The sequence below is a fragment of the Manis javanica genome, chromosome 2 (genome assembly GCF_040802235.1).
Source record: "Manis javanica isolate MJ-LG chromosome 2, MJ_LKY, whole genome shotgun sequence".
Lineage (NCBI taxonomy): Eukaryota > Metazoa > Chordata > Mammalia > Pholidota > Manidae > Manis > Manis javanica.
The window spans coordinates 60898537-60921255 of NC_133157.1; the positions used below are offsets into that span (position 1 = coordinate 60898537).

Sequence of the window (22719 nt, forward strand, 5' to 3'; positions counted from 1 at the left end):
CATCAACGATATGCCAAGCTTGGAGGATTAACATAATTCTACTTTCCCTTCTAAGGTCCCTTGTGTTTACATTGGGATCACCCAGATAGTTCAAGATAATCTCCCCAGCTCAAGGTCTTCAATGTAATCACATCAGCAAAGTCCCATTTACCAAGTAAGGTAATAGAGTTATAGGTTCTGGGATTGGGGTGTAGACATCTTCAGGGCCATTATTCTGCCTTCCACACAGACTTATCTTCAGATCTCACATTGGCCACTGACTGTGTGCATTTGGTAAATTACATCCTTTTTCTGAGCCTCAGTTTCCTCATCAATAAAAGTGGGTTCATAACAAATCTGCTTTTTATGGATTTTTTGATTGGCCCCTTGAGGATGAAATAATGTGCCTGCCTTTGCACATTTTTCATAAAAGGAGAAAAATTGGGGTTGTAGTGTTAAAGGATCAATCTGGGGCCTGTCTAGTCATCTACATCTTAGCAAAACAGTATAATCAGGGATATATGGGGCAATGACTCAGATGTTACAAAATTCTAATGTTCAAAAAATTTTAAGTAATTGTTTTCAATATTCTCTAAGGCAATGGATTGGAGAGCAATGTTTTAGAGAAATTGTTAATTGTAAGAACTGAGGGGAAACCCCATGTTTTCTAGATCTAACAAACAGAAAATTTCATTTGCCAGAGTCTCTTCCCTTCTCCCCCGGCTGTTCTTCTTGAGGCCTTGGTGGCTGTGCGTGGCCTGAGGAGGTCAGCACAGGAGGTCTTGAGTCTGCTGGGTGGGGGGCCATCGTGTTCTCTGGCAAACCTGAAGGGGTCTTGTTTTCAGGAGAAGGCATTTTCAAAGCATCTTGGTAGCCAACCCATTTGGAGTTTCCTAAAGACAGGGCCTCTAGTTCCAATAGGAAAATGGACCATCTGCCACGAGTGTGTGAAATGTGAACCCAGAATAGAAAAGAGGTTTCCATGAGCACAGGTACACCCTTCATCCTTTCAGAGAGGAACAATCATCTAATAAAACAAGCGATGCGACTGACGTTGAGCCGGAGGGATAGCAAAGTCCCTGACACGGACCAGTGAATGTCTAGCTGTGGCAAAGCTTCTGAATGATGGACTAGAAACAAACTCCCCGCCTCCACATGCAGGGCAGAAAGAGGTCCCCTGGTCCTCTGAAAATGGAGTTAGGCGGGGCTGTTACTCAGACGCTGGTGAGACGTTGCAGTGTTATCAACATAATCACAGCCTACATTTGCAGAGCCCTTTGGCGGCTATGAAGAGCTTCCTTATGTTTATTTCATTTAATCCTTAGGATAACTATGGGAAGTGGCTGAGGGAGATTTTATTATCCATGTTTTTACAAATGAGGAATGAAATGACTTCCTTAAGATCACACAACAAATTTGTGGCAGTCAGGATCTGAACTAGATCTATCCACTAGTGGAATCTTGTTCTACGCTTGGCTGTCTCCCTATAAGGCTGAGCAGCTGTGGCTTTAATGGTGGAGTGGATGCAAACTGCTTTATATGCTCTCTCCTACTTCAGCCCCTCGCCTCACCGTTGTGTCATCCCTGGATCCCAAATATGCTACCCTCATCACCAAGTGTGGTTACCTGGTGTAAAGCACCACCAGCATAATCAGGGAGCCTGTTACAGATGCAGAATCCCTGCCACCCGAGACCTCCAGACGTGATCCTAGTAGTTGCTATGTGCAGCCAAGTTCATGAAGCACTGCTTTACCACTTCTGCCCACCCAGGCCTGCCTGATCTCCATAGTTGCTTCTCCTCTTCCCTTCTTCCTGTCCCAAACTCTGTGACTGGGGGTTTTCACTGGTATCAGTGAAACTTTCCCTTACACCAGTCAATGACTTAAGGCCTCAGAAGAACTCTCAGGCCCACTCAGTCCCCCTCATTTCCCCAAAGGCCTCCACCTTGGAGTCCTGGCTCACTCTCAGAGGGAGTTCCCTCACAGAAGTGCCAAAGAACCCTCAGCAAGCTGTTCTGAAAGGTGTGAACTGACCCTATTGCTTGCTCTAAGAGGGACCAAGATAAGACCTGGGCCCACTTACCTCCCTTAGGTATAGTCAGAAAACTAATTTGAGTTTTTTCTTCCCTCCCCTATGGCTGAAATAACAAGACACTTGGCAGTAAAGGGAGGGGAGAGAGAGAAGGAGGGATGTGATTGACCCATAGGCCGGAGGAGCCCAATGATCCATCTAGTCAGTTTCATCGTAGAAGATAAATAACAGCAACAAATTATTCTATTGCTCTCATGCTCTCTTTCCTCTTTATTCCCCCAAACTTTAAGAAACTTCTTCTTGAAAGAGCACAAATAATTATCAAATTCTCTCAGGGTCACAGATCAGGAGCATTACAAGTTTAAAATTACAATTAAAAAAAAACATAAAAAGAATGCTGAAGGTTACCTGATGAAACAGAAACAAATAAAATACCACAATACAGGTTTGAAGCTCAGCAAGTTTGCATGCTCAGTTTCAAAGGCCTAGCACTGTGCCCAGGGAGGGGCTGGATGACACAGAGAGGAGCATTTTCCTCTGTTCATGTTAGCAGGAAACCCAGCTAAACCACCAGGGAGGCCAGGGCACTTCTTGCACTCTGAGAAAGCCAGAAGGCCAGCATGCTCAAACCAGCCATGATTTATGGTAGGCCTGTTGGAAAGAATGTGGTATTTGTTGATTTTTATCTCTATAGCCAGGATGTCGTCTCTGGAAGGAAGAACTGGGGTTGACATAACCAGAAAGCATCAGTGTCAACTGGAAATCTATTTATAATGTCTCGGAAGACTGATAAAGGAGAAAACCTGACCCATGTACACAGTGGGGATGGTGGAGGGAGGGGGTGGGGAAGGGAGGGGGTGTGGAGGGGAGGGGAGGAGATGGTGGGGGGAGGGATGGTGAGGGGTCAGATGGGTGAGGTGAGAGAATGGCAGGGGAGGGGGTGGCCAGGGGAGGGGACGGCGAGGGGAGGGATGGTAAGCCCAGGTTTCCTCTAGAGGTGCTCCTTCTCAGGAGGACTCTCTTCAGCTCTCACAAAAGCTGAGTTTTCTCTGCTGGGTCACTGTGGCTACTTGGCCACTAATGTCTGAGCCTGGTGGAAAGCGCTAGAAGACTGCAGAAAACAAGTTTCAAGATTTAGGATGCAGCAGTTTCCAGGGCAGAGTGTCTAATTTTAAGAAGGCAGTGTTTTCCTTACCATTAGCACCAGTTTGTAGGTTTGATTGAGTCTAACCTGGAAATAAAGTCATAGTTTACAGAAGATGACACTTAAAATTAAGAGTCTGTGCTGCTGATTGTGGCCACAATAATGCCCTTTAGTTTCCATTGCTGTGGGCTGTATTCTAGGTCAGCTCACTCTCTGTACTTGCTTCCTTCCTCGACAGGACGCAAGAGGAGTAAATATGTCTGCATTGCCCTAGGTGTAGTCCCGAGGGTGGTACAGGGCTGTAACTATGCATTTCAGTTGAATGCTCAGTGTGTTCTCAGCTGTACCGCGTTACATGATGAAGGTGAGAGGGAAGAATCCAGTTCAGAACCTTCAGCTCTGGGTCAGCAAAAATGTCAGAGACGGTTTTTTTCCTTATTCCTTGCCCAGTGCAAAATAAAGAGAGTAGTGGCTAGAAACGGGTGGAGGGAAGGGAGCATTTGGCAAGAACTCACCTTCCCTTAGGAGGGAGAGAAGAAAGAGGCTTCGCTAGCTATACCTGACCCACTGTTAACACTTTACATTTTCCCCTAAATTGAAAGTTAAGAATCCCCAATATAACCTGATCCTCATCCCGGGAAATATTTCCTCTTTAGCAAGTATGTCCTTGAGGGCTTGAAGGTGAGGTTCCAGACTGGCAGCTGGTGGGAAGGATCCAATTTGCAGGCCTGTTTTATTTGGTGCACACGTTTATGTCTCTTTTAAAATTAGTTTCTAACATTAACTGAGCAGACACATAAATATCTGCTTTAATGCCATTTTTTGGAAAATGAGAAAGCCTGGCTAAGCTGAGCCCCAAATTCATAGAGCAATAGTTACTGTTATAGATTTGGGTGAGGCTTGGGGTTGCAGTTCACGCAGGACCCTACACTCCATACAGGTCTAATGTGATCTCTTTCATTCTTACCTTATCTGCCCACATCAGGAAATGGTTTGTAAATGCTTTGTTCTGTCACCCCAGTTAAGTCAGAACCACTTTACTGACATAATAGCACATTTGAAAAACCAAAGTTTATTTGTCACTTGGGTTTTTATCTCTGAATCTCTCAATTTGGGCTCCCAACCTTGCGGGAGTCCCTTAAAGAATAGCCCTACTTCTGGGTAGTGTACTTGGTTAGTACCTTACAGTAAGAGAAATTAGAACCATGGAGGAATCTGGGAGGAAAATGGTTTAAAAAACTTGAGGCTATGAATAACGCTCTTTCCTTTGCTTTCTCTAAAGAGTCAGCATGTCTGCCACAGATCTTTTTATTGATTAAACAACAACAAAAAATCCTAAAAGCAGAAATCCTAATTTGAGTTGCTCAGCAGTAAGAGGCTTTTGAAACCCAAGGCCTTTATTATGATCACTATTTTTAACAATAGAAACAGAGTGGCAAATCACTCTACTGTAATTGAACTTGGGCAGGCATCTGTCTCGGGAGTTAAGAATTATTTTTAAGTTATATATCTTGATACAATTTATCGCTATTGAAGTGAAAGAAATTCACATAATACAAAATAAATAATTTAAAAAGAGAACAATCTAGCAGCATTTAACACAGTCACAAAATTGTGTGAGACACTACGTCTATCTAGTTCCAAAACATTTTCATCACCCAGAAAGAAATCCTGTACCTGTTAAGAGGTTGATCCTATTCTCCCCTCCTCCTTGTCCCTGGTAACCACCCATTTGTGTTCTGTATGCATGTAGATTTGCCTATTCTGGGTATTTCATATGAATAGGATCAGACAATATGCGACCTTTTGCGTCTGACTTTTTTCACTTAGCATAATGTTTTCGAGGTTCATTCACTTAGAGCCTGTATCAGTGTTTCATTCCTATTTTTGGCTGAATAATGCTGTGAATAAGTTTTTATTAGTAAAGAAAATAGAGTTCTTATTCTTGGTACTTCTGGTTATTTGCTCATTGATTGGTTGTGTACCAAGGGCGATCAGGAGTTGAGATGAGAGATGAAAACAGGTTTTCTTCAAGCCCTCTCACTAAGAAGACAGGAATAAGGAGGAATGTGCATAAGGGTGTGAACGTGTATATTTCAAGGGATGGAGAGAGCCAATTGGTAACACACTGAACGATGAAATGACTTTTCAGCAGGTCCCTAGGTGGTTCTCTTGTTACTGGTTCTTAGATCACACTTTGAGGGATGTTTGTCATTCTGATCCAATATCCATTGTTGTCCTGTTTTTCTTTGGGCACATTGGAAAAGCAGCAGTTGCAGAGGCTATTTTTGGCCCGTAAGGAAGGACCTGAAGAAGGTCACAGGCTTCCAGGCCAAGTGAAACTGGTTAGGAAAGAGCCTGCAAGAGGTGTTTACGGGGCTGCATGAGGAGAGAGCTACTTAGTGTCAGGCCATGGAAGAGATGGGGGTCTCCGGGTGTGCATTGCTAGATGGGCACAGCCTTGGCGATGCATGTGCTTATTAACTTGTTTGTAGACTAAAATGAGCTTGCCCAGTGAGTCAGCTCCATCCAGCTCCCCAGACTGCTGAGTCACACCCCTCTGTCCTGCTTCACCTGCCCCTACAGCCTAGGGAGAAATGCAAACAATGCCCAGGGTTTGTGGCCAGCAAATAAATCCCTAGAGATTTGGCGTTCTGGATGCTTTCCCTCTAATACAAGGGAAAAGAGGGAAAAGGAAATTCAAAATCCAAAGCCATTTAAAAGTATATGCACCAATTCTCCTGTCACAGGCTGAATTTAAAGACTGATAAGTAAGTGAAAATTCTCTCAGAATTTTTTTTATTGATTCAGCAATTCATTAATTGCTGAATCTTTACCATAAACTTTGTCTAGAAATGTACTTGAGGACAAGGACCAGAGATGAGGTTTGGACATTGCGTTCCCCTGTTGGAGCACATGCACATTGGAATCAATTTATAAACTGCTTTCCTAAGGGTTAAAATGTGACAGATTTTTAGTGCCTTCCTGGGCAAATGGCTGAAGAGCCTGACCTCATAGCTCCAGGCTTTTAAAGGGAACACAGCTCAGAGAAAAGGTGGAAGACAGAGAAATGAATAAACAAGAAAAAAATCACCCACATTTTTTAACCATTGTCATTGTATCAGTGTATTTCCTTTCACATATTCAATATTCTGACACTATATTCGTTATTCAATTTTGTATCTTTATTTTTTTCTTTCTTGCAGTATTCTCGTAATGTAATATTATGAGAATAGACTTCCTACATGGTGTTTTACACTCTGGATATTCTGAAATTTATATGACCTTTCTTTTTATATGTCAACGTAATTTCCACATATTTGATGTTATAGATCATCATTCTTTTGCATTTTTCTTTTCTTCTCTCTTTTTTATTTTATCCTACCTTCAATAGATTCCTACTTCTGAAAATACTGTATCAAGAAATGTGAATTCTTGTAAGGCTCCTGGTACATGGTGCCAAATTGCTTTCCAGAATGGCATTCTGATATGTATCCCACCTGTATCACATAAGAGTGCTTATCAGTTAAGCTTTTGCCAGCAGTGTGTATTATAATTAAACACAAAACACAAAAAACTTTCTCATCGTGGTAAGTTAAAAGTCCACATTTTTACATATGTTCCTTTGATACAAAGGATGAATGGTTTACATATTTTTCTATTGAGGCATTGCTATTTTTCTTACTGATTTTTAATATATATGTTATATAAAATATATGGTAAATCTAAATATATAAATTAAATCTATCACAAAAGAGACACAGAATGAGGAGACAGAGAATATAAAGTATACTAGTCCCTTATTTAAAAAATTTGTTTAAAACAATGTTTCAAGTTTGTCATTTGACTTTTCATTTTTTTGGTGACTATTTATAACATATAGAAGTTTTCAATTCTATGCAGTCAACATGATTTTTCCTTTTATGATTTCTTCCACTTCTTTTTTGATTAAAATTATCTCAATCATTTTGATATTAACTATTTAATTATGCTTATGTTTTTTCTTGTCAGTTAAAAAGTTACTTATGTTTAATTCTGAATTCTACTTGTTTTCTTGTTTTGTTTGTTGTGTAATACGGTGTGAGATTACAATTTGATTTTTTTTTTCCCCCAGAAGACCCAATTTTATATGTCTCAGTGTTTTCCACAACTGGTTTGGGTTGCCTCTTGAACTTAACAACTCCCTTGATTTTAATGTCACTGTAACATGAGGTAAAAGGCATCGTTCTGCCAACCTCAGTCCCAGAGAACTTTCACCAAGTTACCTAGCAGCCCCTCTTCCAAGGAAGGAAGCACATAGACACAGGCTTCCAATCTCTGTGGAAGACAGTTGGGCAGTTAGCCTGAATCCTGACAGCTTGCATGCTCTTCCATTCACCTTAGCCATGTTACTAGGAAATACTGGAGAGACTGCAAAATGGAAGGAACTTGGGACATCTCTCTGCCTGTTGGTTTGTCTAGCCCTTACTTTGTCATAAGGGGACACACAAGAAAGACATAACTGTTTGCCAAGCCAGATGAATTGAATCAACCTCAGTGATCAATAGCTCACCAGATGGGCCAACTGATGCCTTTTACATTTTGTTCCAACCACATTAGCAATTTGATATGTGGGAACTGGAGTATGTGTTTCAATTCTCTGTGGTCTACTTCCCACACAAAACATACCACAGATTAATGGCCTCAAATACTCCAAAGACCAGACATTAGAAAACTTTCATTAGCCTCTGTGATCTAGGTTTGGTGATGGGGCTGCTCTGCCCAGCACTGAGACTCTGAGCAATATCATAAACATAATTTAGAATATGAACTTTTGTGGCTCAGAACCACCCCAGAGTCCTTGCTGTGACCCAGTAGGCTGTTCTTGCACTGGCGCCTACCTGCTTCTGTGAACTTCCATCTATCACTGCCCCTTTGCTACGTCTGCTTTAGCCAAAGGCCCCACTCAGTGTTGCCTCTTGAATATCACAGTTCATTTTCCTTTGCCTGAAACTTTCTCTTCTCAGGCTATTATGGCCCCATTCTTTGCTTCATTCAGGTCACCTCAAATGTAATTTCCTCAGAGAAAGCTTCCTTGATTACCCTATTTAAAACAGCAGCCTCAGTCACTCTCCATACTCTGCCTTATTTTTCTTCATTTCACTTTAACATCTTAATCACACACACACACACACACACACACACACACACACACACACACACACACACACACACACACACACACACACACACACACACACGTTTATTATTTCCCAACTAGAACGCTAGAACGTAAGTTCTATGAAGGCAGAAAGATTGATTTGCTCTTTTCTATGTTTCCCCACTTTGATCAGTATCTGACATAGAATAGATATCCAACAACTGGTAACTTAAAAACATTCAAATATGAATACCATAGTTTATATAAGTCTAGAGAAAAACTGCCTTCTGGGACCCTAACTATAACTAAGCTTTCATCATCTAGGCCTTTATGATTATTATGACAAGAAAATGACTTTTAATCCAATCTGTAAAGGATTGTATTAGAATGAAAATTCTGGAAGGAGTACTTAATGAGATTTGTGTGTGAGGAGTTTTCACATGTATTAGCTGATTAATCCTCTTTGGAGCCCTTTAAGGCAGGCATTATCTCCATTATCATAGATAAAGACATTGAGACTCTGAGACGGTAACTTGCCTAATGCCTTGTGCAGTGGCCATACATGATTTAGGGACTCAGAATTCTGATTCCAACAGCCAGGCTTTTTTCCTACTATGGTACACTGCCTCCCACGGAATACTGTCAGAGATGCTTACCATACATTATCCATTCAGAGAAAGAGAGCTCAAATGACATAACCAGTAACACAGCTCCTAAGAGGTGCAACTTACTGCTAGGTTTTTGGGCAGCAAGTGGCAGCATAAAATAAGTAAAATTTAAAAGATCATGAGACATTTGTGTCCTTCCCCTAGGAACTAGAGGCTCTTCCACTTGTCATGCTGTGGTGGACAAATGGGCTCTGAGGTCTTATCTTCCAAAGATGAGGAGGCACTAGAGTTTTTTGGGAAGAGAATAGCAGACAGCTGCTTCTGATAAAAGACAATATATATTCATTTTTCTCATTCAATAAATATGTACTGAGTGACAACCATGGGCTAGGGTTATACTGGTAAGTAAATAAGATAAATATTGTCTTTGGTCTTATGGGCCTTACAGATTAAAAAGGATATTCAAGAGCTGAAATTATGCTGCTGCCATAAAATTGTTTTCATTTATTCACTCAGCCAGGAAATACTTATTGAATACATCCTACATGTCATACTTTATATTAAGAGAAGGTAATAAAATGGTGAGCAAAACCAGACATGATTCTTCATGGAGCTTACAGCCTAATGAGGAAGATATTAAATAATTACATGCATACATGGCACTATGGGATCCTACAAGTAGGGGAAACTGGCTTTATTAGATTAGATTCTTCCTTGAAAAAGTGCCACTTAAGTTGGGCTTTGAAGAATGAATAGGAGTTAATTAGGCAATGAGGGGAGGGAAGAATATTCCAGGCAACTCAAACCGCGTGTGGTGAGATCCTATTATAGACGGACTTTGAAAGAGGCCAGTGTAGCTGGAGAGCTGGGAACTGGGAGCACCTGGTGTCACGTGGACTTGGGCAGTAGGCAGGCTGGTAAGGCAGCGCATCTTCCCAGCTGAGCTCTAGGTTAACAGTCCTGGTACTGAGGCAACTCCATGCTGGAGACACAGTGTCTTGAAGCAGAGAGGCTCACTGCATCGGCAGGCAGGAAGGCCAGGTGATCACTAGGATTTACACTAAGTCCAAGACTGCCTCCAGGGTGACGCGGAGGGAGGAAAAGCTTTTCTGAACCATATTCACTAGTGGAACAGAATGCTGTTTGGGGGAGCCCACTAAATTAGATTTAGGTTCTTAATTTGTTACCTGTAAGTTTCTTAGCTAATAAGTGGGGAAACAAAATTTCCTTTTCAGGATTCTTGCAAGAATCAAATGAGATAATGTATTAAAGTACTTAGGCCAGTGCCTCACTCATGGCAGGTATTCAGTAAATAATAGCTATTATTTTTCTCCATCTGTTAGGTGCAGACAGTGTAGAGCTGGTTAACCCACACGGTTATGAAGATCAGTGATTAGATTTTGTGTAATCATGAGGCTGGGCCTCTCTTGCGCAGTCCTATTTCTAGATTTAAGGGCCAACAATCTTTTTACAGAGACTGTTCTAATACTCCTTCTGAAAGCTGGGTCATTCATTGCCTTCCCCATCTGCCTGGTGCACAAAGTGCATTCTTTTAAGAGCAATCTCTCACTTTTCTTACGTTTTCTAGATTTATGGGTATCTTCCCATTCTGAATCTCCGTTCCCCACCCAAGCAGGGACTGCCCTGCAGGACACACACCCGTTGTGCCCAGCCCGCGCTGGTTCTGCGCGGCGCCGACTGGTGATTACCCAGAGGCCGGGTGGCTGGGCGGCAGGACGGGCCAATCAGAAGTTTGGCCCTCTGCAGTTTCCGTCCGCGCACTAGGCGGCGCTGCGGCGGCCGCAGCTTCTCCCCGCGTTGCCGCGGGCTGGAGCTGTTGGGCTGGCTGCTGGGGCTCGTGGCCATGGAGTGGGGCTCGGAGTCCGCGGCCGTGAGGCGGCACCGCGTCGGAGGGGAGCGCCGGGATGGCCCATCGGCGGGGGCGCCGCCGGGGAGGCAGGCCCCGGAGCAGGAGCCCTTGGTGGACGCGTGCGGCGGCGGCGCGGGGACGCGGAAGCGGAGCGCGGCGGGGAGCCGCGCCGCCAGGACCGGATTGTCCGAGGCGCGCGCCGCGCTGGGACTAGCGTTCTACCTGCTCGCGCTGCGGGCGCTCGTGCAGCTCTCGCTGCAGCAGCTTGTGCTGCGCGGCGCCGCCGAGGACCACGCGGAGTTCGACGCGCGTCAGGCCAGGTACCTGCCGTTTCCACGCGGCCCCAGATACCGGGCTCCGCACCCGTGTGCCCCTGTCCTTGCGGGACCGTCCGGGCTCCGCCGGCGTCGCCCGGCTGCACGTGGGGTGGGGCGGTCTTGCGCGATTCTCTTCAGGAGTCCTGATTTACAAGGTGCGAGTATTGCATGTTCCCCTGTTCAGCTCGTGGTGCAGACGGGGATGGCCAGGGAGTTTGCGTCTGCTTTCCATCCCCTTTCTGACCCACCTGCACGTGGTTGTTTAGTCGTTCTCCATCTTCTGGAGCACCTTCCACCTTTTACTAGCCTTCCTGCTTTCCAGATGAAATGAAGGCTAGTGAAATTTGTGTACCTAATGGTTTTCATAAATTTGATTTTTTGGGCGATATAAATTTGGTCTAAGGGAGATAATGCAGTTGCGTACCTTTTTGAGAGGCACAGCCCTCAAACGTTAAAACTATGGAGGCTCTCCCTGCAAGACTGTACATTCAAACTTTAACAATTTCAGAAGTTCTCAGAGCTTTGTCCATGGTCTCCTGTGTAAGGTCTGACTCTTTTTAGTTAAAAAAAAAACAAAACAAAAAACAAAAAAAAACTTGAGTGTGCCATCAAAGGTGATTAAGTCAAAGGTGTTGAAGCCTAGGTGTATCAGATCTCATAAATCCTAAGCTACCGGAGTTTTTAACAGCCACTGTTTTTAAAAGACTTTTCAGTGTAACATGTTGGAAGCTTCTTAAGGACTTTCTGGAACACACCTCCCCCACTCTCTTTTTTCCCACTTGGAATGCAGTGAAAAGACAAAACTCTTTTTGTTTGTTTTAGGGGTAGAGTTGGTTTCGGTCTGAACTGAAGTTTATTAGGCTTTGTGTGCACAGTAGGAGGGCTGAGTTCATTCTTCACAATCAGAAGTTTTTCGTTGCTTATTTAACCTCTCGACTTAATTGTCTTTGCGCATTGGTTTCTGCTGCTTAGAATCAGTAACGTAGAATCGGTAACTCTGAAGTTGTATTCTATCCTGTCTAGGCTTAAGCAGTTAACGAATTTTGAATAGGATCCCTAGTCTTTGTATTCGTTTGACATGGGGGCTTGGGAGAACTTGGTGTGTGTGGAGAAAACTGAAGCGATGAACTCATGTGAGGCAAAATAAGATGATGGAACTTTACAAGCCATTTTTCACAGAGCACTAGAAATAATAAGACAGTTTTTTTTTTATATGAGAAGTCAACTTGTTCTTAAAGGAGTGAGAGTGTATAGGAAAAGTTGCTCAGTGGATAAATGTTAATTTTAAGCCTAGCACACCTTGTCATCATTATTCTTTTGGTGGCTTCCAGAGATTATCTTGAACATATAACATCCATTGGTCCCAGGACTACAGGAAGTCCAGAAAATGAAATTCTGACGGTGCATTACCTTTTGGAACAGATTAAACTGATTGAAGTTCAAAGCAACAGCCTTCACAAGATTTCAGTAAATGTACAGCGGCCCACAGGCTCCTTTAGCATTGACTTCTTGGGAGGCTTTACGAGCTACTATGACAACATCACCAATGTCGTGGTGAAGCTGGAACCCAGAGGAGGGGCCCGGCATGCTGTTCTGGCTAATTGTCATTTTGACTCAGTTGCCAACTCACCAGGTACGTACTTGATTTTTTGTCATTTTGAAGTTGTCAGAGCCCAGAAAGCGTAACTCCAAGCTGCTTGGACAGTTGTGGGGCACCGTTTTCTTGAACAAACCTATTTTCATTGTGATGAAAGACAGGGTAATTAGAATAATATCATTTATTTTAAGATCTAACCCCTTACTAGTCTCTCAGGTACTTTATTTTTTAAACATGAGGCCAGGAGCCCAGTGACAGGACATAGACTCTTTCTTTATCAGTGTTACCAGTATGTGTCCCCAAGTCCTGGGGTTGACTTCTGTCACTTCAGGTATTTACTCAACTAGGTGGTATACTAGGCTTGGGGGATATAAGGGGAAAAAGGAAGGGTTCTTGTGCTCAAGGCATGCAGGGTTTGAAGGACATCTCTCCTAGCAGTTTTGACCTGTAAAGTGACAACTTGGGTCCACTGGAGCTGCCATACTATAGAGTACCTCATCAATTCATAAATTTTGCTCTGAAAACTTGGGCAAAGTAGAATACTTGATGTGTAGGACAGTGCCTGACACAATAAATATCTGTTGAATGAGAATCTCCTGAATTGAACTCCCATTTATAAAAATAAGATTCATCAGAGAAATGTTTTCAGTAGTTAAATAAATTGTAATTAGGGAAGAATAGAAAACAGCAGTATTTTACAATGGAATCATAGCATGTTAGAGGTAGACAAGACATGAGATGGCATCTGGTTCTGTTGACACATGCATAAACTTACATGATCACAAACAGGTGGGACCAGATTTTGGGTTTCCTGGCCTGTCAGTTCTTGCAGCTACACCCTGAAAGGAAGGAGAGAGTACTAGAGTGCAGTTATTGCTGCCTTTGGCAAACTACTTAACCTGTTTGTTAAGTTTCTGATCTGTAAAATGGGGATAATAATAGTATTTTCTTACTGACATTGCATGGAGGATTAAATACAAGTAAAACACATGAATAATGCCTGGCATTAAAAATTCCTTTTATTTTTTCTATTTGTTATTTAATATTTCTGGATTGCTTTAATTTATAATATAAACATCTAGAGTTATACAAAATACAAAATAAAACTTGTTTCCTTGATGAAATGATGCATACTAGGATATCTTTAATCAGAAGGCTTGCTGTCTTGTCTGAAGGTTTCAGCCCTGGGCAAGTTCACTGTGGATTTGGTGAGATTGAGAAATAACAACAGAACGTTCTTGGGTTAAAATGGTTTATACCCAGCTTTATTCTCATGGTAGTAGGTCAAGCAGTAGAATCACATCCAGCAGTCTGCAGGCCGTCATCCACCTCCGTCTCTGCCTCTGCCCAGCACATGGGGCAGATCTCTTCATATAGTGACTCAGTCAATAATAGCTCATTACCTAGGATGTGGAAGCAGTAGCCTAGCATCAGGCCAGTTACATAGTCACGTACTTTAGGGTCAGGTGAGGATACTCGCCAAAGGAACTTCCATTTTTCCCACACTTGCCAAATTGCATTTAGAATGTAATATGCTTTTTGAGAAATCAGTATACACACTTCTATTTTATAAAGTCAGAAATACCTTTGTGTGAGCTAGGGAAACCCACTGGTCTTTTGTGTCTATTTCAAAGCAGTAATCAAATGTTACCCTACATTCAGAATTATGTTAAATTTTAGGAAGGGACAAATTAACACCATGATTATTTATTAAGAGCATTATATAAGAAACACATGTATACAAGCATCAGAAACATAATGCCAAATGCTATAAATCGTGTATATGGAGTCCAGTAATAAAAGGATGGCATTTTGGTGGGTCATTGGAACCCATTTTTAACTAAAATTTTATAAGAATATGTATACCAACAATCTCAAGGACATTTCTCTCTAAAATTGTTAAAAATCGTTAAAAAAAACACACTTATAAAGTAGACTATCACTTAAATCCTTTTAATGGATGAACTAATTGAAACATGGGTGTTTTTTAAAAGTTCTTCTCAGCCAGTTATGAGTAGCTGATACCAATTAGGAGTAATGTTACCTACAGAAAAGCCTTAAGTATCTTCCTGGGTTTGCTTCATGGTTCCAGGTTGTTGGTAAAAGAGATGTTGAGTTATTTTAGAGGTGTTTTCAATTTCAGAGTTAATTCCAAGTGAAAGGGATGTCGGTTAACCACTCAGTCCTTATGGGTGCTGTCTTCTAACTTTCTTGAAGATATTTAACCCTTCTCTAGTTCTGTTCTCAGACACAAGAACCATTAAAATAAAGATAAATGGACAATTCAGCTTTTTGATCAATCCTATATAGATAAATATCAATTTCCTTTTCTCTTACTTTGAATGAAGAACTTTATTATTGTTTGCTTTTTATTTAAAGTAACTCGGAGTCTCAAAGTTAAAACTGTGAATTACATTTGGTTTCTGAAAGGTGGCACTTTTTACTGATAGCTGCATGTACTTCCTCCTAATAGTAATTAGATAATTATTACTTTGTTTCACCTGGATTAAGGTACAATTCAGTAACCACTAACAGGACAAGTATAGCTAATACGTACAGTTTCTTTGTGAGCAGGAACGGGGTCTGGAATTTAACCGTGCCAAAGCAAACGCTTCAGCTGTGGAGCCTTAGGTTTGCAAAGAGAAGGAAAAACTGACATTGAGTGTAGACCACATTATCTTGTCAGCCTCACAGCATGCCTCAGTTGAATAACATTAGCCTGCCCTCTAGACCAGGAGGTTGTAGGGTAAATGACAGAGCCAGAATTGACTCCCAAATCTTTCTTACTCTGAAATCCATGCTACATTGTACCACACTGCCTTCCAGAGGGTAAACCCAGAAGCTATTGCCTGGATCATTATTGTGCCTATTTATTTTGATTACTCTATAAACTTTTTAGTGTGGAAAATTTCAAATATGTACAAAACAATTGTTTAATGTACCTGAGTATACCTGCCACCCAGCTTTGACAATCTGTTCTTTTTCCTTTACCCCTACCCCTGTAACCCTGGATTATTTTGAAGCAGATCTCAGCAGGTTTCTCTATTTCAGTCTGTGTCACTAAATTGACATTCTTATAATGTTATGAATTACCTCATTTAAAAAACTTAATGGCAAGTATCCAATCAGTTCCTTTAACTACCCCTTAAACAATGTTTTTAAAAAAATCAAGTCACTGAAGTCATCTTTATAATTCCCTTTAATTAATACATAAAGTTTCTGAATCAAGAAGAAATTATGTGATTTGATGAGGCATCCTCTGTATGATTGCCACGACCAGGGATACCACTTAAGTTATTAGATCTGGAGTCTTCTCTGTAGTTTTTCATCACATGACCTTCTTGAAGAAAACCTAAAAAATGCTATACCTTCCAAACTGACCCCTCTTTAAACGTGGAGTGATCTGCAGTTTTTATGATTTTTGCAGTAAAGGAGTGGGTGGCAGTGGGAGATGATACAGGAAGCTGTGAACGCCATAAATGAACATGTTACAGAGGATGTGGAATAAGGGTAAAGAATAGGAACAAATTGCTGTGAGTTGATAAGAATGCCAGTTTCTGGTATCGATTGAGGTCCTGTCTGGTTGATTATTCAACAGATATTAATTGAATTACTACTGTGGGCTTGGCATGGTTCTAGACATTGAAAGTAAGTTAGCTGGAAAACCAAAGATCCATGCCCTCATGAAGTTACTGCTGGTGGGCTGGCAGAGCCATGCATCTGGTCTTGCAGCTCCTTTGATGCTTTCTTGATGAGAAAACCTCATTCCTAGCCATGATGGTTCATACTGTAAAGGTTTTAAAATCCAAGAAGCAAATCTGTTTTTCTGATTTAAAGGAGCCAGTGATGATGCAGTCAGCTGTTCAGTGATGCTGGAAGTCCTCCGTGTCTTGTCAACATCTTCAGAAGTCTTACATCATGCTGTCATATTTCTCTTTAACGGTGCTGAAGAAAATGTCTTGCAAGTGAGATTTTACAGTTTTACATAGTAGGTTAGAGTAATGATTATAATGAACATAATAATAATAATAATAATAATAGCTAGCACGCATTTTAATTATTCATTGGAGTAGTAGTATAAAATGATGTGCAGAAGAAATATAGTCCCTGGTGGTACTTAAAATATGTACATATGTTCAAACAGATCATCTTGTCAGTGTTTGATTCATAAAAGGGTTCTGTGGTTTATCTCAGGTTTTCTTTTACACTGGAGTTTCAGAGATGTTTTGAGGCAGGTGCATAGCACGAGTCCCAACCATAAGCATTTCCCTTCTGTTTTTTTACCCTTTCTTTTGCACAGCCTCACACTTGGTAGGGTATTGTTTGGCACAACTCATGGAAAGCAGGCTGCCTTCTGTGATGGTGACTTCCACTCAGCAAAATGCACACTGCCATTATGCATTACGAGAGAAACAGATATCTTTAGATACAGCCTTTGAAAAAATGATTATTTTCCTATTCTTCCCTTATCAACATAGATATTCTGTCTTTAAGCAAAATAAAGACTGATAATTTAAGATTGTTTAACCTGTATTGATTTCTTCCTTTCTCGTTCAGGCCAGTCATGGTTTCATTACTCAGCACCCCTGGGCCAGCTTGATTCGTGCATTTATTAACCTGGAGGCAGCAGGTGTAGGAGGGAAAGAACTTGTGTTCCAAACAGGTATGTGAAGCTATATTTTATATTTTAATGCAATTGCATTGTATACTTTAATGCAGTCTTTGTTTTTGTAAAAGTGGAAATTTTTTTCACGTAAGCCATCTCTATAATGAAGTGAACATTCTTTTAAAAAGAAGGAGCTAGTTTTAGCTTCTCTTAGAATTTTTAACAAAATGGTATTTATAGCACCTCACACTTATGTAGTGCTTATTGTATGCCAAATATTGTTCAAAGCATTTTACATTTATTAAGTCATCTAATTCTCAGAACAACATGAGGGGTAAGTACTGTCATTATCCTTATTCTATAGATGAGAAAACTGAGGCAGGAGAGTTTATAATTTGCCTAAGATTTCAAAATTGGTAGATGGCACAGTGGGATTTGAACCTAGACAGTCTGGGCTCAGAGCCCATGTCCTTAGCCACTAACCAGATTATCATATATGTAGTGAAATTTTATCCTTTGTGGGTGACTATAACATAAATCATATTAAATGACAATTATTTCATGAATTAAAATGGGTAAATTTACTCGTAGTTACAGGACTTTAAATGTATCATTGAATTAATTTGAATGTCATAAAAATCCAGTAATATTTAATTAGCCAGAGAAATGCTTTTGGTTTTATGATCAAACTTTTCTAAGGATAACAAGATTATAAGGATAATTTATCAGTTAAGTTAATATCAGTTGTCATTTTAACAGAATTCAAAGCTCAGATTTGCTTAGTCAGTGTGTACCAAAATCTGATGTTGGAAGTTCCATGGCTACTCTGTTACAAATTTGGGTAATGCATTTTAGTTAGCAATGTAGAAGTTTTATAATGAAGAGTGTGTTTTGGGTCATGAGATGGCTGGGAGAAGTAAGTAAGGTGATAGTTCATTTGTTCTTTAGCCCCTTTACAGACATTGTATTAAGTTAAGATGTTCTAAGTATGTCTTTATAATCTAAATAATACCATATTTTAATATTCTCCATTCTACTTATCTTAAGAATATATATATTTTACTTCAGCTAAATTTTTGAGAATCTCAAGATCATAAAGTTAGAAGCAAGGTTCTTTTCATCTCTCCAACCTTTCTGCTTATTCTTTGCTAACTAATGGGAAGCAGCTGGTATCTAATATCTATCAGAAGTAAGTAGATGCTACACTATTATCCCTTTCCCTCTAAATCTTGGATTCAATCAGGATAGGAGGAACATTGGCAGATCAAAAAGCAGCAAGAGTAAATTCTGTAAGTGAAGAGAACATTGTATCTTTCCTTCCTCTGGTGAAAATGTCAGGGCTCCACATAGGCAGGAGTATGTATTTGTATGTTTTCCTTCGTGCAAGTGTACTTTATGGTAAATGCCTTGGTATCTGTGCTTCTAATTTATTTTCGTAGCATAGCACCCGGCCCCTGTGCTTCTGTGACTCAGGGAAAAACCAGTCTTAATGTTTGGTCTGTACTTTTCCTGAATTCCATGCCATATTAATGCATACATATTCTATGGATACATATTAATATATTTTACATCTCTTTAGTCCACAGAGGTTAAAACACATTTACTTGGGGTTCATGAGGTCTAGATCCAAGTCAATTCCTTTATTTATGTTTATTGCGTACTCACTTTTGCTAGGTCTGACTAGGTTACAGTCTGTGCTCATTTTACTAAATTAGATAGTTTCGCCTAAAGATTCTACAGGTGCATGCATTTTTTTTTCTTCTTGGTCCATGAGATATTTATTTATTTATTTTTATCTAAATATAGTTGACATACAATATTGACTTCAGGTGTAAAACATAGAGATTCGACAATTATATACATTATAAAATGCTCACCTGTATCTGTCACTATACAAAGATCACGATGTTTTTTTTTGTTTTTTTTTTTGAGAGGGCATCTCTCATATTTATTGATCATATGATTGTTAACAACAATAAAATTCTGTATAGGGGACTCAATGCACAATCATTAATCAACCCCAAGCCTAATTCTCAACAGTTTCCAATCTTCTGAAGCATAACGAGCAAGTTCTTACGTGGTGAACAAATTCTTACATAGTGAATAAGTTCTTACATGGTGAACAGTGCAAGGGCAGTCATCACAGAAACTTTCGAATTTGATCACGCATCATGAACTATAAACAATCAGGTCAAATATGATTATTCGTTTGATTTTTATACTTGATTTATATGTGAATCCCACAATTCTCCCTTATCATTATTATTTTTAATAAAATGCTGAAGTGGTAGGTAGATGCAAGATAAAGGTAGAAAACATAGTTTAGTGTTGTAAGAGAGCAAATGTAGATGATCAGGTGTGTGCCTGTAGACTATGTGTTAATCCAAGCTAGACAAGGGCAATAAAACATCCACGGATGCAGCAGATTTCTCTCAGAACAGGGAGGGTGAGGTTCTAAGCCTCACCTCTGTTGATCCCCAATTTCTCACCTGTTGGCCCCCCTGCAACTGTGCCTGTCTTAGGTTGTTCCTCCCTTGAGGAATCTTACCCGTCTCTGGCTAACCAGTCATCTTCCGGGGCCATACAGGGAAATGTAAAGTTTGTAAGTGAGAGAGAAGCAATTTTCTTTGAAAAGGTTAGCTTTTTACTTCTTTGCAGATTTATGTCCTGTGGCTTCTATGCCCAGCATTTGTCTTGAGGTATCTTTACCACTTGGAAGAATTGTGATACTCAGTAATTTTCGATATGAGGCACGAATTCTACTAAAGGGTTGTAATTAGGAAGGAAGAAGAAAAGCTATAGAAGTAGCAGACAGAAGAAAACATGGGAAGATTGATTATTTCTCTGACATATCTTCTTGTAGTGTAACATAAGCATGTATAGGTTTTAAACTACTAATTAAATTGCATGCACACATTAACATAATAGGAATACAGCTATATAACCAAAGCAGACCTACAATTACCAGCCATATCCAGTGAAACCAAGAAAACCAGTTAGGCACCCTAGGCATTTGTGAAAACTTATCAATGATATGATGGATATTGTCTAACTGAATTTGAATAGTTTGAGAAAAATCAGACATATTAAAACAACACATTCCTGGGAACTGTTCACATCCCATATGTCCTTTTAACAGTAGATAGTCTATAGTCACAAGATTTTGGAGCACTGCAACTTGCACTTCTCCTAATTCTTGGTTGAGTTCCGACAGTATAGATCCAGTCAAATTTGTTGTTTTACTGTATGCACAGACCAGCTTAGATATCTCCTTCTTCATTAAAATGGCAAGTCCAGGAACCGGTGGGATGAATGCAGCTACAACTGCTACAGCACCAGGATCTTTGTTGAAGTTTTTGATGATCATCTTCTGGAATGACTCTTCCAGAGAATGTTGATATTGGAAGTTCTTCATATTGTGTCTTAATTCGTTTTCTGGGTAGCCAAATTAGGCTTTGATCCTCTGTATAAACACAAACAAACCCTTTGCCCACCCTTTGATATGCCCTTTATACCATTGTGAAGAACTTATTGGAGATCACCACACAGGAACTGTTTTTCTTTTTAAGAGAAAGGAATATTATCAGAAAAATGTACTTCCATAGCTGGTCATCTGACACCCTTTAAATAATCAAAGTTAAGGATATTTAAAGCATGCATTAATCAGTGATTTGCTGTTAGTTTTATCCTATCAGGGAGTAATCCCCCTTCTCTTTTTTTTGTTATCATTAATCTACAATTACATGAAGAATATTATGTTTACTAGGCTCTCCCCTATACCAGGTCCCCCCCACAAACCCCTTTACAGTCACTGTCCATCGGCATAGCAAAATGTTGTAGAATCACTACTTGTCTTCTCTGTGTTGTACAGCCCTCCGCTTTCTCCCAACCCCCCATTATGCATGCAAATCATAATGCCCCCTTTCTTTTTCCCCCACCTTATCCCTGCCTACCCACCCATCCTCCCCAGTCCCTTTCCCTTTGGTACCTGTGATTCTGCTGCTGTTTTGTTCCTTCAGTTTTTCCTTTGTTCTTATACTCCACAGATGAGTGAAATCATTTGGTATTTCTCTTTCTACGCTTGGCTTATTTCACTGAGCATAATACCCTCTAGCTCCATCCATGTTGTTGCAAATGGTAGGATTTGTTTTCTTCTTATGGCTGAATAATATTCCATTGTGTATATGTACCACATCTTCTTTATCTATTCATCTACTGATGGATGCTTAGGTTGCTTCCAATTCTTGGCTATTGTAAATAGTGCAGTGATAAACATAGGGGTGCATCTGTCTTTTACAAACTTGAGTGCTGCATTATTAGGGTAAATTCCTAGGAGTGGAATTCCTGGGTCAAATGGTAAGTCTATTTTGAGCATTTTAATGAACCTCCATACTGCTTTCCATAATGGTTGAACTAATTTACATTACCACCAGCAGTGTAGGAGGGTTCCCCTTTCTCCACAGCCTCGCCAACATTTGTTGTTGTTTGTCTTTTGAATGGCAGCCATCCTTACTGGTGTGAGGTGATACCTCATTGTACTTTTAATTTGCATTTCTCTGATAATTAGCAATGTGGAGCATCTTCTCATGTGTCTGTTGGCCATCTGTATTTCTTTTTTGGAGAACTGTCTGTTCAGTTCTTCTGCCCATTTTTTAAATGGATTATTTGTTTTTTGTTGAGGTGGGTGAGCTCTATATATATTTTGGATGTCAAGCCTTTATCGGATCTGTCATTCACAAATATATTCTCCCATACTGTAGGGTTCCTTTTTGTTCTATTGATGGTGTCTTTTGCTGTACAGAAGCTTTTCAGCTTAATATAGTCCCACTTGTTCATTTTTGCTGTTGTTTTCCTTGCCTGGGGATATATGTTCAAGAAGAGGTCACTCATGTTTATGTCTAAGAGGTTTTTGCCTATGTTTTTTTCCAAGAGTTTTATGGTTTCATGACTTACATTCAGGTGTTTGATCCATTTTGAATTTACTTTTGTGTATGGGGTTAGACAATGGTCCAGTTTCATTCTCCTACATGTAGCTGTCCAGTTTTGCCAGCACCATCTGTTGAAGAGACTGTCATTTCACCGTTGTATGTCCATGGCTCCTTTATCAAATATTAATTGACCGTATATGTTTGGGTTAATGTCTGGAGTGTCTAATCTGTTCCACTGGTCTATGGCTCTGTTCTTGTGCTAGTTCCAAATTGTCTTGATTACTATGGCTTTGTGGTAGAGCTTGAAGTTGGGGAGTGAGAACCCCCCTACTTTATTCTTCTTTCTCAGGATTGCTTTGGCTATTCGGGGTCTTTGGTGTTTCCATATGAATTTTTGAACTATTTGTTCCAGTTCGTTGAAGAATGTTGCTGGTAATTTGATAGGGATTGCATCAAATCTGTATATTGCTTTGGGCAGGATGGCCATTTTGACGATATT

At 40.3% G+C, this 22719-nt stretch overlaps 2 protein-coding genes across 13 annotated transcripts in view; both read left to right on the forward strand.

Moving 5' to 3' along the window:
- Window positions 1-12650, forward strand: part of BRD10 (bromodomain containing 10) — a 191256-nt gene extending 178606 nt beyond the window's left edge. The window contains exon 11 of one of the 2 annotated variants that reach the window (XR_012127733.1): window positions 12512-12650. The gene's annotated coding sequence lies outside the window, so the exon portion shown is untranslated. The remainder of the gene's footprint in view (window positions 1-12511) is intronic. The other variant, XM_073228564.1, reaches the window with a different exon arrangement.
- Window positions 10613-22719, forward strand: part of ERMP1 (endoplasmic reticulum metallopeptidase 1) — a 168625-nt gene continuing 156518 nt past the window's right edge. For 7 of the 11 annotated variants that reach the window (XR_012127734.1, XR_012127736.1, XR_012127737.1 and 4 more), the window contains exons 1-4: window positions 10616-11092; window positions 12421-12722; window positions 16524-16651; window positions 17244-17349. Coding sequence is in view for 3 of the 11 variants with exons in the window: in XM_037019016.2 (XP_036874911.1) it covers window positions 10767-11092; window positions 12421-12722; window positions 16524-16651; window positions 17244-17349 (862 nt within the window). In the remaining 8 variants the exon portion in view is untranslated. Of the gene's footprint in view, window positions 11093-12420; window positions 12723-16523; window positions 16652-17243; window positions 17350-22719 lie in introns of all 11 variants that reach the window. The other 4 variants (XR_012127738.1, XR_005061516.2, XM_073228568.1 and 1 more) reach the window with 3 other exon arrangements.